At 37.4% G+C, this 17,086-nt stretch overlaps 1 protein-coding gene and 1 long non-coding RNA gene across 5 annotated transcripts in view; one reads left to right on the forward strand and one right to left on the reverse strand.

The window, feature by feature from the left end:
• Positions 1 to 14,000, forward strand: part of LOC129060395 (uncharacterized) — a 109,304-nt gene extending 95,304 nt beyond the window's left edge. Inside the window, exons 3-4 of the long non-coding RNA XR_008527080.1 lie at positions 3,682 to 3,800; positions 13,879 to 14,000. This is a non-coding gene — a long non-coding RNA (uncharacterized LOC129060395). The remainder of the gene's footprint in view (positions 1 to 3,681; positions 3,801 to 13,878) is intronic.
• TAC1 (tachykinin precursor 1) lies at positions 2,507 to 11,130 on the reverse strand. 4 transcript variants are annotated; one of them, XM_002818228.5, is made up of 7 exons: positions 10,887 to 11,112; positions 10,347 to 10,478; positions 9,268 to 9,364; positions 8,795 to 8,839; positions 8,272 to 8,295; positions 6,772 to 6,825; positions 2,507 to 3,103 (listed from the first exon to the last, which is right to left on the reverse strand). In XM_002818228.5, exons 2-7 carry the CDS (start codon positions 10,467 to 10,469, stop codon positions 3,057 to 3,059), a joined length of 390 nt encoding a protein of 129 aa, XP_002818274.3. In that variant the 5' UTR covers positions 10,470 to 10,478; positions 10,887 to 11,112; the 3' UTR covers positions 2,507 to 3,056. The 4 variants fall into 4 exon arrangements, with proteins under 4 accessions (XP_002818274.3, XP_002818275.3, XP_002818276.3 ...); XM_002818229.4 differs by lacking the exon at positions 6,772 to 6,825 and having other exon boundaries at positions 10,887 to 11,126; XM_002818230.4 differs by lacking the exon at positions 8,795 to 8,839 and having other exon boundaries at positions 10,887 to 11,116.
• Positions 14,001 to 17,086: the final 3,086 nt, after the last annotated feature.

Here is a 17,086-nt window from a genome sequence, read left to right on the forward strand (position 1 = left end):
TTTCCAGTTGGGTTTGCCCAGTGGGAGGTACCGACAGGAGATCAGACAGCTGGGTGGCAATGAGGACGGGATATTTATTACCCGGTCACCCCACTCTTCTCCTCCCACCCATACTTGAACACCTTGTTTTGGCTCCACTCTTTTACTGAAGACAACTGCCATCAAGCAGCCTTTTGCATACAGGGACCCTCATTTCTTTACGTTGATCCTTCTGGCATAGGGGTAGCTGTTGCTCCCAAGGACATAGCATGGAGAACCATATACCACTACTAGCTTCTCTACATGCTTCCCATAACTTTGTAACTAGTCCCTTTATTAACCCCTTCTCAAATTAGCTTGAAAATAATTTATTTTTGCCCTGGGCCCTGACCAATACAGAAACAAAAACAAAACAAACAAAAACCAAAGCAATAATGTATACAGGTAACTTTACATAGTTTGGTCTTTTTGCTGTTTCATAACAGAATAAAATAAGAAAGAATATAGGTGAAGAAAACTTACTTTAAAGGAAATATGGCACAAAGAGAAAGTAATAATAAATGTTTTGAGCAGAAACTTAAACTGAAGTTTCTGTCTCTTTTCCTGTTTGTGTTGTTGCTGGGTTTCTGGGCCTAGAGGGAAAGCAGGCATGAGTGAAGTTCCGCCAGTGCATGTCTTTATGCAGCGCTGTGGGATCATACCACAGAGATGTATAGAATTTCAGAGTGGGAAGGGGCCATGGGGACTATTTAGTGCAGCAATGAACAGCACAAAGCACTGCAAATTTGTGATATAGCCTGGATTTAATTTGTGAGGCAAAGATTTAAATACCACCCCATGCTGTTGCTTGTTCAGTGTGTCTAGTGCCTATAAAAATTTTTCATGGCTAAAATATAGAACTAATTTTCACACTGGCATTTTGAACAGTAGCTTAAAATGGGAACAGGTAACATTCACTGAATGCTCGCTGTGTGTGAGAGAGTGTGTTCAAAGCTTTACATGCATCATTTCACTCAACCCTCAGCTGAATGCCATGTAGTGAGTACTAGTGTTATTCTAATTTTACTGATGAGGAAAATAAGGCAAAGAAAAGTTAAGGGACTAGCCCACCTTTACAAGGCCATTCATAACGTGATAGAGCCAAGTTCAAACCTGAGTAGTATGACATTGAGTCCCATGTGCTTATCCACTAAAATTGTTCCTCTTGTTACGACAGCTATGCAGAAAAACTATATATATGTAAATATATGTAAATATATATATAACAAATACTGCTTTATGTCTAACAACATACCATTTATGTTCCACATTATTAAATACACCATGATGCCACTTTAAATGACTGTATAATATTCTGTTGTTTTAGTACGTTTGCTTAATTAATTTCATTGTTAGATAGTTATTTGCTCTATTTCCCCCTCAGTTTATTTCCAATCTTGACTCCTATTATATTATAATCTCTGACCCCAGCATTTCGTTAAGCTTCATAACCCCATCTGTAAAATGATAATAATGACGATAATATTTTTGTCATTGAGTGATTAAGTACATATATAATTTTAGCTAATGATTATTTATTATAATTATTATTCAATGGAATGTTAAACATTGCTGTTGGGGAGTGGGGCTGTAGGGGATGACTCTGGTTTTCTCCATTTTGCTTACCATTATATGATTTTTCATATTTAGATGTATTGTGTACTAAGGAATATGAGTTGGAGTTTTTTAAGAAAACATTTAATTGAAAATATAAATGTTAAAATATGCTTTAGCTTTTCTCTCCTACAAATGGTTTTATTGCTCACCGACAGTCACCAGTCCAGGCTAAATTCATTTTTTTTTTTACTTCACTGAACAGTGCTTGTCTGCATTGTTTCACCACTGGTCAATACTTCACATGCTCTATGCAATCAGAAAATGATTCCAAGGACACTTACCAATCAAAATGCACAAGCCTCCCTCTCAGTGCTTGGTATTTATTCCTGATGCATGTGCTTCTATCAGACAGAGAGTGTTATAGGTATTAGCAATTCACAGGCACTTCTTAGAAATGCTGGAAAGGAGTTCTTATTTTTGCTGTGAGGGTGTTGCCCTATTATCAACACCTCATCTTTCTGTATCATCTTCCGACAATCTTTGTGAGAATTTGATTTGCTATCTTAATTCTAGTGAGACTCAGGCACTGATGCATTTATACCTGGGCTCTGAGCAGGGCTGAAATGGTAGTGAGCTGATGTTTTACTCAACAAGAAAATAATCAGTGAAATATATCTTTGAAATAGATTACTATTGTATTTGTAAAAAAGGAATTAAAAGCATATAAAACCACAACTTAGCCTTTAGTCTTTGGAATGCAAAACGCAATTGTGTTCTTCATAAATGATCTCATGACAAATGATTTAGCAAAAAAAGTGCATGACAGAGAGAGAAATTGCATTTTAGACAAAACCACTTTGAACCTATTTCACCTATTAAAGGAAAGACTGCTAATTGGACATAATGTTAATAAAAGAATGTGACAAAAATCTTCAAGATATTTTTTGTTTTATTTAAAATGTTAGCTATCACAACGCATCATACAATGAAATGAAGACATTAGAATCACATTAAAACTTTTAAAAACATCTCTATATAGTCACAAAACATGAAACATGCTTCAGAGATACAAATATAGTGTAATACCAAAATCTCAGTACATTTTCACTGTGAAAACAAATAGGAAAAGCACAAGACTGTCAGGAGTTTCCTTCCCTTTCCGCAGTAGCTGACACGACTGCTTCAAAGCAATGATTTTTTTCTTTAGGGACTGTATCATTGACAGGTTTTACAATTTCATTTAACACTGTGCTTTGCTGAGAAATAACCACTTATTTCTATTTTAAGGGAGTCATCATATTGGAATTAAAACACATGTTTACAATACATATTGGCACAATATGAAAAATAAACACTTTTTGAATTTTCAACCCCAAACAATTGTTATTAAATAAATTATTATTCCTCATAGTGCATGTCTTAATTTACCTTCCATTGCCATTGACACAAATGAAGCTGAATAAATAATATTAAGTAGTTTATTAATGTCTTCTTTCATAATTCTGCATTGCACTCCTTTCATAAGCCACTGAAAACAAAGAAGAGATAAAGTGTTTTTTAAGTGAATTCACTAAGGGAGTTACACAACTAAAGTTCAGGGCATATGGTAATTTATTTTAAACTCATAATGACATTTTCCCTCCATAGAAGTATTTCTAAGAATGTTATCTGCACATCTTCCAATCCTGCCTCAGTCTCTATCCTGATTGGAAATGATCTAACCACAGAACTCTGTTTCATTCATCATTCATCATATACTTGGTGCCCCCAAAGCATATTTCCACAATATATTGCAGTGTTGATTCTCAGCAGCTTTCTCAAGCAGTAGCAGATACCCACAGTGAATTATAGAAATGACAATGCCTAAAATAATCAGGAATACTAGTAGGATAAAAACAAAATGTGGGACTTTTATTCTAGCAGAGACCATGGGCCAAATCTAGAATACCATTTGTTCTTGTAAATAGGTTTATAGGAATACAGACACACTCATTCATTTACATATTGTCTATGGCTGCTTTGGCCTAAAATAACAGATTTGGGTAGTTGCAACAGAGATTACATGGCTCACAAAGCCTAAAATATTTATAATCTGTTTCTTTTCAGGAAAAGTTTGCTGATCTCTGCTCAAGGGGCATCTAATTGTGTAGGGGTCTCTTCCTACCTTGTGGATACCTCCCAGTGATGGATTGCCCTCAAGACTAAAAACAGCCCATTTACCATAGGTAAGTCAGTTGAGCCATCTAAATACCATACTGTTTAACTTTTCACTAGCATCTTAATGGCCTGTGAAGGATTAATTATTGCTTCCAAAGGTATTTAACATATAGCTAGCAAGTAATTTAAATACGTTGATTATCTGGCCAAAAAATGCCAAAATTGTATATTATATTATATATTATATTATATATAATTTAATATATATTAAATTAAATATATAATTTAATATATATAAAATATATAATTTAATATATATTAAATTATAAATATATAATTAAATAAAATAAATATATAATTAAATAAATTATATATTTAATTTAATATATCTGTAACCACAAAGGGATCTGTAACCACAAAGGGGTAAAAATCAGACTATTGCGATAAAAATATTTTGGGATATTTTTCATCCTTAACTAATACCTTATAGACTTAGACGTATGGTATAGTGGAACTACTATGCTTTTTGAAATTCAGTATGGCCTGTATAAAATACTGAATGTAAACAGAAACAGTGGAAAGATCTGTGAAGGATCTGTAGGAATAATAGGTGCTACTCTAAACAGTTTCCTCAGTGAGAAGATTTGTTGACAGAGAAGGCAGGTAAAGGCACCAGTGTTATCACTTCCCTCTTTTAATACTGGTCTTAAACACCCAACTATCCTTTAAGTGCGGTTAACAATAAGCTGCATATTTTACATCAATTAAGTATGCACTTGTGAGGCAGAACAGTCTGAGCCAACACTGGACAGGCTTGAGGGAAGGAAACAGTTTATTTCTCATTCTGGTTTGATTATATTAGGAACAGGATGAATAGCCCAAGTTCAGTCTCTGACAAGCTTTAGGTAATATGACTCTATTCCTCAGAGAAATTAGATGAAAGCTAATGTAAACCAACTAAAGACAGACAGTGATTTAGCTGGAACATAATGTCCTCTTACATGGAAGCAGAGTTTCTTACCTGGTCTTTGAACCCTTTGAAGCCTGATATAAATTTTTGAGTGTATGAGCTGATGAGGGTTTCTCTGGGAAAGGGCATCTATCTAGATTTATCAGATTGTCAAAGGGGTCCCTGACCATGAGTGGGTAAAGATCAGAGGGCTGTAGATTAAGGCTATGATAACCTTGCCTCAATGAGGTACATAAAAAGATCCCTGACTGACTGTGGATCGTATCACATTTTTGCCCATTTTTCACCTATTTATATTTTCTTAACTAAAATGGAGGAACAAAGATTTAGTTATAAATTGATCCTGATTTATTACAGTGATTCTATTTATCACTACTTATAATTATGTTATTATTTTAAGTACATCTAATTGTATTTAATCTGTTCTAACTTGTACAATATCTACATTTGTAAAGTTAAGCATGTTCTGAAACCTATATCAATTCTGGAAATGGAAAGTTGATGACTAATATGATTATCAAGAAAACTACAGTTAAGTGAGGACTAGTATGTATTGATACAAATAAAAGCCATTGTGGTTTAAATTTATACTTCATTTCCAAAAGTGGGAAAATAATACATATTAATAAAACAATTGCAAGTTTTTCATTAAGGCACATTGATAATTTCTTACACTTTTACACTTCAGCAGCCCAAAATGACTGGTGAGAAGATGCAAAGGTAGTGTCTAAATAGAAAGTGGGGACCCAATAAGAACACTAGGATAGCTTGTCCTGCGGACTTCAACACCAAGAACTTCAAATTCCAGATTTACTGGAAATTTTGTATCAAAAGGTCAATTATGAAACACTTAGAACTTTTCAATTATATGAATATATTCTCTGGCTTCTGCTGTAGCCCAGATTGTGTTAACTTTTTTTTTTTCTGTTGCGGGTTTTGATTTTTGCCCCACAGAAAGTGGTTTTATTTAATGTACCCAAGTCTTACATTTCACAATAAAGAAAAAAATCTCCATTAAAACACACTAGGATAATTATTTTTCCTAGGATCCAGATAATTAAGGATTAAGCCAGCACATCTTATAGATTGTCTAGAAACTGGAAATATTCTAAATGAGTAAGACAGCTGCTGATTACTTTCTAATTAATAACATATTTAGTATTTTAATTCTATTTTCACTGAAGGCAAAATAGAATTTGAATAGCTTTTCCAAGAAGCCCTAGAGGTAAGAGCTATAAGTTCTTAACAAAAAGTGAGCTTCTATTAAAATGATCTAGGGGTTATTTACCTTGAAATCAGTGTGATGAATGAGTTAACTAATAATGGTTTTCAGATATATATATATGGTATTTACAAAGAAGATGGAAACTGAAGAGAAGGAAACCTGCAGCCTTTATATCATATGAAAAAGTTGTTCAGAATTAAAATGAGAATTGTGGCATCCTTTCTCTCTAATGAGTTTATAGCCAGAACCAATTTATAACACTCAAGAATATTTAATTGTGTTCCTTTTTGAAAGTACTGGAATAAACCATACCACTTTTGTCCTCTCCAACATCCATCAGGATGTTTAGATTTTGAATTTCTACAACTTCATAAAAAGTGATTAATTTGCATAAAGAATTTGTTTTGTGAATTTATTTTTGTTGGAAGATTGCCAAATGTAAAGTCTTGTAAAACTTTCAAATTACTTTGATAACAAGTGAAAATCAGCCTCATTTTTCCCTGCACTCCTCACTCCCCCTTAGTTCAGTAAGGTTAAACAAGGCTTATTTAACAGATCTACAGGAAAGAATATAGTACTAACCCAAAGATTCAGGTTGGTAATGATTAAATGGGGCAGACACTGGTAAGAATGGTAATTGGAGAGAAATAGACAGATACTGTGGTAATATTAGCTTAACCAGCTATAAATCAATTTGTGGTTACAAGTACAACAATTAAATTTTTCACCATAATACTCATTTTTATATCTACTGCTCCTTTTTAATATTTTAAAACTATGTCTTAGAAAAAAATAGAAATAGATTTGAGATACTGTCTATTTTCAGTCATAATTTCATACATACCAGAATTTAAAGCTCTTTTGCCCATTAGTCCAACAAAGGAATCTGTTTTATGTCCTGGAAAAATACATTTAGGGGTATTTTAATATGTATATCTTTGAGGAGACAAACTATTATAACTAGAACAAAGCAAGCTTCTGAATATATGTCTGTATAATAAATATCTATCTACTTCAAGTTTTGGTGAGACTGAAGAAATAAAGATTCCTTAAAAGTTTTATAAATTACACTAAAACAATACAATGAAACCACTTTTCTTAATTCTATATTTAATATTAGCAAGCACTCTTTATTCATATATTTTATCTGTTATGTAATGGTCTAAAATATTTTATATAAAATATTGTTATTTGAGCTAGGTTTGATTTTTTAGGAAGTCAGTTTCACATTTGTGTGAGAGTGAAATATCCAAGCATATTTCCTTGTGTTATTAATAAGTTGTACTTCTCAGCAAGTAGACCTTAATTAAATCAGATTCCTTTCCTTGATGATTATAATCTTCTAAAAGGTCACTGTTTTTATTTTATTGGATATTAAAAGATACTCCTTTCAGAAAAGTGTATTAGTTTTCACATGAACAGAGTACATTTTTTATTACATAGAATTTTTATATGTAATTCCCTTCAAAGTCAAATCCTTAGAAAGTAAATATGAATACTATTTATTTATTTTTCAAAGATGAACTCTTTGGAAAGGTTACTATTTTAATGCTAGTGAGAGAATTTCTCTTGGCTTTTATTTTAATAGTTGAGAATAGAGCTGCTATGTTAATGTGGCCTGCTCTGCCACCCAATGAACCAAATCCACGACAGGGTACGTGAGTGGACAATATGATGAAGATAGACCCTTGCCACTTCTTGTCAACTCCGGTTCCATTAACTGAGAAACAAATTTAATGACCTTCACATACCACAATTTTGCCATCTTTGCTGCCCTAAGAAATGTTTTACTGATCGAGTTTTCCCATTCAATTAGGGGATTAAAAAACTGCATCTCTACCCATCTTCATTTTTAGTATGGATTCTCTACTCATATTCACTCACTCATTCCATTTAATTGGCTGCTGGATGACCCTAATAAATGACATCATTATTGGACCAAGCATACTAAAATGAGTTAGGAGATGCCTATAAATGCTTGTGGGGGTTTCGTGTTTGTTTGTTTGTTTGTTTGTTTACAGTGAAAGTAAGCTTAGGGGGTGGATGGGTGGGAAGAAATGTGTATGGTAGATTTCTAATCCTAGGATTGAAATTCTTATCTAAAACTAACAATTGAAGGGACTTAAAAGACATTTTCTTCTTTTTTAATATAATGCATCTCTTTGCTAAGTACAATATGTCTAAACAACCATATTCTGGATGTAATATGAATCTCCCCCATTCTTATATTGTCTTCATTAAACATATTAAGCCCTAGAGTCATGACAGAAAATAAGGTAAGATAAATTTATCAATATAATTTTACATTTAAATTTGATAAATGTCAAAATAATTTTGAACTTACTTTTGTGAGAGATCTGGCCATGTCCTAGAAGAAAGATAAAATTAGCAAGCACATATAGATTTGTTTTTAAAGATGCTATATTATATCTTTTATAAAATAATTTGATTCTCAAAATATGTAACATTTTCTATCTATATATTATCCTGAGGAATGAAGCAGAACCATAAATGCTAAACAAATTATTAATCATAAAAACTAAATATTTAAACAAATGGAATTTTTATTAAGTGCCTTCTATGGGATTCAAACCTAGGACTATGAGACTTCTGAGGCCTCTTATTAACTATAAGACTGTAACACATCCCACCTTCAAGGCTGGCCACCCACTGAGAGAGAGAGAGAAAGAGGGAGAGACTGAGAGAGAGTGACAGAGAGAGAGAGAGAGACAGAGAGAGTGCACAAATCCATCTCTTTATTAAACAGGCATGATCCAGATCTTGTATTTCAGCCCATAAAAGATTTTATTTCACTTTCCTACATGTGCTTTCACAATAGTAAAATAAAGATTTATAGGAATGTTTACCATAAAGAGCCTTTAACAGGGCCACTTGTTTTTCAATTGAGGAATCTGACAAGAGACGAATTGTCATTAACTACATGTTCCACTGAGCGTGCGATGAATTCAAGGAAACGATATTTCTATCCCAAGACAAATCTACTCTCACCTCAGGGAATGCTATAAAATCCTGTTCCACATGCACTTGGATCATCCGCAGTACTACCCCTGGAGGCCCATGCCTTCCCTTTGTCAGTTTGGATCTTTAGTCGAGGGAGCGCGTCACTAGAATACAGTGAGGCTTGCGAACCAGATCTTTCCCTCCCCCCGCGGGCCCGTGCGTGCCTTAGTGCGGTGTGGGCCAATGTCGCGCCTGGGGAATTACACCCCTCTTGGAGTGGAAATCTCTATTCAGAGCGAGAGACCCTGGGGTACTCCAGGAAGGAGTGAGCAGACAGGGCGGGCTGCCCAAGACACCTAGGGACGGTCGTCTATCTCACCAGCATCCCGTTTGCCCATTAATCCAAAGAACTGCTGAGGCTTGGGTCTCCGGGCGATTCTCTGCAGAAGATGCTCAAAGGGCTCCGGCAGTTCCTCCTGGGGGACAAAAGCACGGACAAAGGGCGTGTAAGGCAACCAGAGCGAGGCACCCAGCAACCCGAGCCCTTCCCGCTGTACTCCGGCCCGAGGCGTGGGGAGGCAGCCTTCCGCACGCTCGGGCTGAGCGGGGTCCCTCCCGAGGCGCTCCCTCTCTGCGCCCTCCCCGCCGAACTCGCGTCCCGCCCCCTGCAAGCCTGCCAGGGCGAGTTAGCAGCTGGCTTGGCGTCTTCAAGCTTCGAGCGCTTTCCGCTCTTTCCTCCCAGCCCGGGGACCTTCCTTCATCTGCTGCGCCGCCACCTGACTTTGTCTTGTCTCGGTGCCGGCTTTGTAGAGTCCTCACCGCCCTAAATGCACACAGGTGTGTGGGATCTGGGGCTGGGGCTCCGGTGGGGAAGGGTGACAACGCTTTACAGATGACTTTCACCGTTTTCCCGAGGCGCGCTCCCCAGCTCCTGTAGCCTACAAGTTTCTAAAGGGAAACTTCAGGCTACATTCTCAGGTCCGCAAAACAAACGTGAAGGCAGGAAATTAACTTCCCTCCAGCCTCCGGCCCTCCAATCCACCTGCAGCTTGCGCGTGTGCCCGCTGCTGCCCGCGACCAAGACGCCCTCCTCTGCCCGTGCCCAGACGCTAGGGCAGTGCAAATGGACTGGAGCCCCCGAAATCCCAGTTCCTGGAGGATGAAATCTTACGAGATTTCCCGTCTTGTGAGGATCTCGGGCTCATCCGGGAGGGCATCCCTGCTGCAGGGAGTTCCTGGGCCGGACGGTGCAGCCCTCGGGAAGAAACTTGAATCGTGGGCACAAAATCCCGTGAAGAACCCGGGAAATAGTGCCCCTTTCCATCCTCTCGCACGCATCCGCTGCCTCTTGCCGCGATTGCGGTGCCTGCCACATTAACTAGGGTGCTGTTGAGTGGGAAGGTGACAGCTCCCGAGCCCAGGAAGAAGGGTGCGGGCCGTCCTGGGAAGGGGCCTCACCTTGATCTGGTCGCTGTCGGACCAGTCGGACCAGTAATTCAGATCATCATTGGCTCCTATTTCTTCTGCAAACAGCTGAGTGGAGACAAGAAAAAAGACTGCCAAGGCCACGAGGATTTTCATGTTGGATTTCTGGGAAGGGGTAGGGGGAGAAGACACCAAAGAGAGAAATAATATATCTACTAGGGGTGGTTATCCAAGAATTAAAGCAACAGAATTTTCTGCCCCACAACGGATGAACCAAGATCAAAAACATAAGGACTAAAGTCTCACCTGTACCCGTTAGGCGAGAGAATCGCGTCCCAAAGATTCTCCAACCTTCTTCTCCCTGAATCCCAACTCCCCCAGCCCCCTAACCCACCAACCCACACCTTCAACCCAGGAAACTCTGCAGGTGGAAGACAAAGAGGGGCGTTGGCGTTTGGGAAGCCAGTCTCCCCACTGTCCCTCGCTGCCGCGGCGCACCCAGCGCGGCCACCTCGGACAGATGCGGGGCGGGGTGACCCGGGCAGCGGCGGCCAGCACCGCGCGGGCACTTACTGCTACGGACAGTCCCGCGGGGTGCTGAGTTCCTCTGGTTCCTCCGACCGCACGCTGGTCGCTCCGCACTCTCGGTGGCTGCGGCCGGGAAGGAGGTCCGAGCGCGCTCTTTCGCCTGCTCAGTGCCTTGCGGTATTTATCCCAGCCTCCTTGAGCCTCCAGACCCACGTGACATTCTCCCCACGCGACTTTCTGCTCAATATTTAATTAGCCGCCTCCTCTCCTTTCGCTTGCGTGATTGAGAGTTTCCGAGACGGTAACTCGTCGATGCCCATAACATCTGGACCCAACTGGGTTCTAAATGACGCAAATTTAGGAAAATCAAGGTCTCGCCATCCAATCCGGAGCGGCCTGCTTCCGTCTGCAGATCTGACGCCCCCTCCCCTCTCCTTCGAAACTGGGTTTCATGACACCTGATATTACTCATCAAATTTGAGCAAAGTGACTCATTCCTTGGACTTCGGTAACTTTTCCGTCCCTCGAGACGTCAGGATAAGTTGCACTTTTGAGGGTGGCCAAATAACTGTAGGCATTCAGACATTTCGTCGGAAATCAGGCTAAAAAAGGAGGACTACACTTGAGGGGAGATGCGGGGAAGCATTATTTTCCCCTCTATTTCTAGCTTAATAGTATTTAAGTGTTTCTGAGACAGCATCTTTCTATAACCAGAACATCCCTCTTCTAAATCAACGTGAATACTGGCTTTTCCTTAGCATAACAAAAGGATGTTTAGTCCCATAGTATTTTAGAAGATGGAAGCAGATTTATTTTACATTTTGGAGAAAGGGGAATTTCAACATGACATTGTGTGTCAGACTTAGGATTTCTTTTGTTTCAAGCTGGGTAACTCCTCTTCCTTGCCACATCCAGGAGCAGGGGCTGAACAGGACGTTTTTTGCTTCTCTCCTACACTTTCTTGCTGAAGACTAGGAAACCAGCAACATAGTGTGTAGGATCCTCACCCTTGTCACTAAAGGGCTCTATAAATCATATGTTTCTCCTTTCTATGAAAATAAGTGTAGTGAAGATGCTAATGGGACAGTCATTAACAGCACAAAATATTAGACAAATAGCATTTGTACAGAAACCACAGCTTTCCATGAGCCCTTGGTTGCCTGGCAGACACATTTCTTTGATCTCTAAATGAATTAAAAGATGTGACATGTTTGGTGGAGTAGTTTTCTCCCCTTTACATATGAAGTATTGTATTTTTCAATTAATTATGATTTTTTAGTATATTGCATAAAAGAAATAAATTTTTGCAACTCAAACCAGGAGTTTTTTTCTCTATGTTGTTCTTAAATAATCCTGAATTTGGAAATTCTCATGCATCTCTGATTTCTTTTGGCCTTAGCCTCACAATGTGAGCATTTTATTTTCCATTTTCAGAACTTTTATATGGAAAATTATAAGCATATCCAAAAGTAGAGAGAAACATCCACTTCCAAGTTTCATCTACAACCCTTCCAGTTTCCTCTGCACTCAGATTATTTTGAAAAAAATCCCAGACATTTAATCATTTCAACTGTAAATATTTCAGCATGTCTGTATAAAGGTAGGAATTAAAAAAAATAAAAACATAACCATGTCATTATCCCACCTAAAACAACATAAAATAATTCCTTACATTAAATATCCGGTTAGCATTCAAATATTTCTCATTGCCTCCTAATTCCTGCCCATACAGTTTACTAGTTGAAATCAGAATTATAATGAAGTCCATACATTACAATTGGTTTTGTTAGTTCAGGCTGCTGTAAGAAAGTACCATGGTCTGGGTGACGTAAACAACAGAAATTTATTTCTCACAGTTTCGAAGATTGGAAGTCTGAGATCATGATGTCAGCATGGTCTGGTTCTGTTTAAGGCCCTCTTCCAGGTTACAGACTGTCATATTGTCTCCTTGTTATATCCTCACATGGCAGGAAAGAATGAGAGAGCTCTTCAAGGTCCCTTTTATCGGGGCACTGATCCCATTCATAAGAGCTGCACCCTCATGATCTAATTATCTTCCAAAGACCCCACTTCCTAATACCATAACCTTAGGGGTTACGATTTCAACACTTAACATTTTGGAGGGACACGAACATTCCTTCTATTGCATGTTTCTTAAATATCCCTGAATCTGTAATTTGCTCTCTCTTTCTTTATTGTAGTTTATTGATAAGACACGTCAGGAGAGTGTACTGCATTCTGGAGTTTGCTGATTGTCTTTTAACTTGTTTCTCTGTTTCAATTATTTCCTGTTAATTGGTAGTTGTATCTAGAAGTTTGATCCTCTATACATTTTTTTCTTTTTCTTTTTCTTTTTTTTTTTTGATGAGACTACTTCACATGTGTTGTGTTGTTCTGGTAGGAAGCACATGATATGTGGTTGTTTCTCCTTTTGAGTTGTTAGCAGTCATTGACTATCATTTTCTACATCTATTAATTCATTAGTATTTTCAAAACAGTGCTATTTTGATTTTATCATTCATTATTTGTCTAGTAGGTAGACTGTTTCTTTCATGTTTCTCAACAACTAGTTATTCTAAAGCATTATTAATATAGGAAAGATGGGATAAATGCTTGATTACATCTCTCTACCAATTTTGAAAATAATGAATTGGTAAATTAACACCTTTTAATAAGGCCCACTTTAAAAAATTAGGATTATTATGACTTCATGGATTTAAACACATTTGACACACAGTCATCCCTCAGTATGCATAGGGGATTGGTTGTGGGACCTCCTGTAGGTATCAAAACCTGTGGATGCTCAAGTCCCTGATTCAAAATGGTGTGGTATTTGAATATAACCTATGCACATCATCTCATATATTTTAAATAATCTCTAGATTACTTATGATACTTAATATAATATAAAGGCAGTGTAAATAGTTGTTATACTGTATTGTGTGGGGAATAACACAAAGGGAAAAAGTCTGTATGTGTTTAGCACGGATGCATTTTTTTCTAAATATTTATGACCTACGTTTGGTTAAATCTACAGATGCAGAACCCGTGGATACAGGGGGCCAACTATATTTCAATCCATGGCAGGCATTCTTCTAATTGAAGTTCAGACCTATTCTTGGCCCGCTGGTGACTCTTCAAAGTGACTCCTGAGCCTTTATGCCAATAGGCTTTGATGGCTTTTTCTTGTTTTTGGTATGACAAAATGTTTCAGGTCAAAGTTATATATGTTTTGCTTCTGACCCGAAATTTGCCTTTAAGGGGCCCTAATTTTAGAATTGAAAATGACCATTAGAGATCATAAACTGGGCTTTATTTTTACACATTGTTAGTAAGTTCTTCATTGCTTCAAGACCCTTTCAGCAGACAGAGCTGAGAACAATGTGTGTGTGTCTCTGTGTGTGTGTGTGTGTGTGTGTATCTATAATCATAAACGTATACTGACTTTCTTTTCAAATCAGGATCTCACAGAGTTTTTAATTAACCTACTCTATTTTGCATCTCTTTTTCCATACCCCAAATGACATCAACATGATTATTCATTAGCTTTATCCCAATACATGATGCTAGTATGGCCAACAATATCATTACTGGAAACAGATTAAGAGTTTTTGTTTGCAGTTTTGTTCTTTTTTAATCTTTAGGGCATATCACACCAGGTATGTTTGGTCATATTACTGTGTTATGAAGTCTCTTTACAAGTTCTTTGTATGGTTATGCTACCAACTCTTACACAGGTAGATTCATTTTCTCATTTTGCTCAAGTTGTAGGGATCACTTTTGAAACATAAGTTTAGAATTATGTAAAATACATGGTTCTAAACTCAAATATTACAAACATTATGTGGCCGGGCGTGGTGGCTCACGCTTGTAATCCCAGCACTTTGGGAGGCTGGGATGGGTGGATCACAAGGTGATGAGTTTGAGACCAGCCTGGCCAACACAGTGAAACCCCGTCTCTACTAAAAATACAAAAATTAGCTGAGCGTGATGGCGGGTGCCTGTAATCCCAGCTACTTGGGAGGCTGAGGCAGGTTAATTGCTTGAACGCAAGAGGCGGAGGTTGCAGCGAGCCAAGATGCCACTGCACTCAGCCTGGGCAACAGAGCTAGAATCTGTCTCAAAAACAAACAAACAAACAAAAAACATTATGTATTCAAAGAAGTGTACCTTCAGTCCCTATCCCTCTGCTGTCTTATGTCTAGTAACCATTTCTTTTTAGGTTTTTGGTTTAGCCTTATATTGCTATCATTGTTATTTTAATATAAGAAACGATGTGATAATTTCCCCCTAAATCTTGTAAAATTCTGTACCTGAAGTGGGACATTTTAGAAATTTTTTAATTTCTCAGATACTAATGTGGTTTATGGTTTATGAGGTAACAAGACAGCTACTTTATAATATCTAAACTACGAGTTCAGTATAACCAGTTGTATAATTTTATTCAGATGCTATATGCTGTAAATGTGCCATAGTAGATAAAATAGAGGTTATTTCATAGAATTGAGTAATAAACAATAATGAGATAAAAGGTATATCCAAGAATACATTTCCCACATTCCCCACATCATGCATTAATTGCTATCTTAGGGATCCTACTAAGACATGCACGTTTTGTACACTTTCCCTTTGAACATTGTAGAGGTTGAGATATTTGCATTCTTTATTACCTGTTTTATTTCCTAGGATAAGTTTATGAAAAAAATACATATTGATAAAGTACATATGTTTAATGCATGCTAAATTCATGATTAGTAGACTGGTGAACAAATAATTCATTAATATCTCATTTTTTATGTTGCAAATTAAATTTGCAACATAAATTAAAAACCTGGACAAAAGTAAAAAAAAAAATTACTATTGTCCATTTTCTCATCACTCAAAAGGAACCACTGTTAACGTCTTGGTATACTGCTTATAATATTTACTTATTTATGTATAATTATTATTTTTTTTTGAGACAGAGTCTTGCTCTGTCTTTCAGGTTGGAGTGCAGTGGCATGATCTCAGCTCACTGCAATCTGTGCCTCCAGGGTTCAAGCAATTCTCCTCAGCCTCCCGAGTAGCTGGGATTACAGGCATCCACCAACATGCCCGGTAAATTTTTGTATTTTTAGTAGAGACGGGGCTTCACCATGTTGGCCAGGCTGGTCTAGAACTCCTGACCTCAAGTGATCTGCCCCCCTTGGCCTCCCAAAATGCTGGGATTACAGATGTGAGCCACCACGCCCAGCCTGCTTACAATTTTTAAAGGGAAAAAGTCACCTGATTGTTTTTATAAAAATATTTTATGCATTTTGTACAATGTATGCATTGTACTTTGTATGCATTTTATACAATTAGAAGGATAGAGCAATAGACAAATAAAAGTTATGAAAATAGGATAAGACCCTAGTAACTATTTTTAACGGAAGATAGTTATTTATATTTTATTTGATATCAGTAGAAGAAAAACAAAACTAAAGTGAAGAATGTTTGTTCACCACAGGATATTTTTTTCATAAAAGAACTGACTAGTGCTAAAAAAGCAGGGTTTATTCATTTGGGTATATGCCAAGAGGTTCATTGCAGCACTGTTGACAATAGCAAAGACATGGAATCAACCTAAATGGACATCAATGACAGATCGGATAAAGAAAATGTAGTACATAGTACCACGGAATACTATGTAGCCATAGAAAAGAACAAGATCATGTCTTTTGCGGGAATCTGGATGGAGCTGGAGGTCATTATCCTTGGCAAACTAATGCAGGAACAGAAAACCAAATACCACAGGTTCTCATTTATAAGAGGGAGCTAAATGATACAGACTTATGAACACAAAGAAGGAAATAACAGACACTGGTGTCTACTTGAGGGGGGAGGGTGGGAGGAGGGAGAGGAGCAGAAAACTACTGGGTACAGGGCTTAATATGTGGGTGATGAAATAATAGGTACAACAAACCCCCGTGACACGTGTTTACCTATGTAACAAACCTCCACATGTACTCTCAAACCTAAATAAAGTTTAAAAAAGCAAGGTTTAGAGATAAACATGAAGAGGCTAGTATTAATATGTAACATTAAAAAAATATATATTTATATAATATCAATTCTCTAATTTTGAAAGATGAGGATGTTAGCACTCTTAAATTTCTTCCCACTTTCCCTTTCCCCTATTTCCCAATTTTTAGTTACATAATTAGTTTACATTGTTCAAGTTTATAACATTCACATTCAGTATTGCTATCATACTTTTATTAGTT

The sequence above is a fragment of the Pongo abelii genome, chromosome 6 (assembly GCF_028885655.2).
Source record: "Pongo abelii isolate AG06213 chromosome 6, NHGRI_mPonAbe1-v2.0_pri, whole genome shotgun sequence".
Classification (NCBI taxonomy): domain Eukaryota; kingdom Metazoa; phylum Chordata; class Mammalia; order Primates; family Hominidae; genus Pongo; species Pongo abelii.

Coding starts and splice junctions, on each gene's coding strand:
- TAC1 (XM_002818228.5), bottom strand. CDS start 10,469: ATGAAAATCCTCGTGGCCTTGGCAGTCTTTTTTCTTGTCTCCACTCAG. Junction 9,365..10,346: donor CCGACAGCGACCAGATCAAG/GTGAGGCCCCTT, acceptor TTTGTCCCCCAG/GAGGAACTGCCGGAGCCCTT. Junction 3,104..6,771: donor CAAAAGAGCTTTAAATTCTG/GTATGTATGAAA, acceptor CTTTGTTTTCAG/TGGCTTATGAAAGGAGTGCA.